At 43.0% G+C, this 1461-nt stretch overlaps 1 protein-coding gene across 1 annotated transcript in view; it reads right to left on the bottom strand.

Moving 5' to 3' along the window:
• Positions 1–514, bottom strand: part of CCDC77 (coiled-coil domain containing 77) — a gene marked incomplete at its 5' end in the record, with an annotated part of 11388 nt that extends 10874 nt beyond the window's left edge. Inside the window, one exon of the mRNA XM_009076528.1 lies at positions 313–514. Within this exon, the coding sequence (XP_009074776.1) occupies positions 313–514 (202 nt within the window). The remainder of the gene's footprint in view (positions 1–312) is intronic.
• Between the last annotated feature and the right edge of the window lie 947 nt (positions 515–1461).

Here is a 1461-nt window from a genome sequence, read left to right as displayed (position 1 = left end):
AAAGAGGTTGGACAGCATGGAGTCTGAGCATCTAAACTCAGGCCTTAAGATTAAAAAACAGAAGCAAAAACCCCACTGTGAAGACATCACCAAACTGTAACAACTTTAGAATATTCTATGGGCATGTTTCTGTTGGCTTTGATAGAGATAAATGTTACAATTAAACCCCCAAATCTATTCATTTATTCTTAGCTCAATCCTACCACACTAGTGTAAATCTTACGACATCTGTGCTGAATCGTCAATAGAAGAAAAACACTAAATTTGTGTATGGATATTATTCCATCATTGTTCAAAAACTTGTTTCCTAACCTGCTCATCATGTGTTTCTTTGTATCTCTCCAGCCTGTTCACCAAATCCTCCCGCTCCTCATCGAAGGCAGCAATCCTCTGGCGGTAGTAGTCCAGCAGCTCGCGGGAGGGATGGAGCAGGGCCAGGCGCTCGCTGATGGGAGGGAGAGGAGTCGGGTCCTCCTGACTTGGGGACTGGAAATCAGCATGGTGGGCTGGCAGCCTGGACAGAAACAGGTGCTAATGACATGAAAGCCTCAGACAAGAAAATAAAACACTTCTAAAAGAGCTAAAGTGATTCTCAATTTTCACAGATGCAGTTTATAACACAGATTAGATTGTCTGTGCTCTGGGTGTTGTTAACAGGAGGACACGAAACTTAGGAGAACCAAAACCTTTGATACAGAACAGCTTGCAGGTTTGTTATACTGTGGACATGGGGCCAGCTGATGGATTAGGGAGGGAGAAGTGTTATGGAAGCAAAGTCTCATAGGTTATTTGTAAAGGCTGAATGTGAAAAGATGAGGAAGAAAAACAGGAGAGAACAAAGGGGGCAAAAAGTCCATTGTTGTGCAATCAGAAGCAGCAGCCATGGTGAAATAAACAGACAAGATAATCTGTGACAGTCACTATCTGATATCCAGGGAGAAAAACAATTTCTAAGGACAGACTGCTAAATAAAGACAATAATTCAGGCTGATGCATCAACCACTGTGATTTAAGGTACAGGCCTATGGATCTGTGTGCTTTCCTTTCTGGTTACTTGATGCTCTGAACCACAGTTTGTCTACCCTCGAGTGACATGGAAGCTGCCACGTTCTTGAATCCTGTGTGGAAATGCTAGATGGAAAGCAAGTCAGCATTGCAGAAATTGAATCGAGATATGTGTAACTGCACATCGTAATGTTCGTCTAAACAGTATTTACTGCATTCAGACATTGAATCGGCCTGGACAAGCACCAGGTTTGACAGTGGAGCTGCAGAGCTCAATTACCTTGGAAAGCATTCCTGTCACTGTTTATGCTGAGCCAACAAACTCTGTTTTAAATGATAACATGAGCAACAGAAGCTGAGAAGCCTCTTCAGTAAAGGTCTGCACAAAAGAAACACAGTCCAGAATCCAATCCTGGAGCCAGTGCCAGGAGTTTGGGCTATGAAGTGATTTGGTAG

The sequence above is a fragment of the Acanthisitta chloris genome, unplaced genomic scaffold (assembly GCF_000695815.1).
Source record: "Acanthisitta chloris isolate BGI_N310 unplaced genomic scaffold, ASM69581v1 scaffold6176, whole genome shotgun sequence".
Classification (NCBI taxonomy): Eukaryota; Metazoa; Chordata; class Aves; order Passeriformes; family Acanthisittidae; genus Acanthisitta; species Acanthisitta chloris.
The sequence above is the reverse complement of the archived record's forward strand: the minus strand, read 5'-3'. Positions and strand labels throughout refer to the sequence as shown.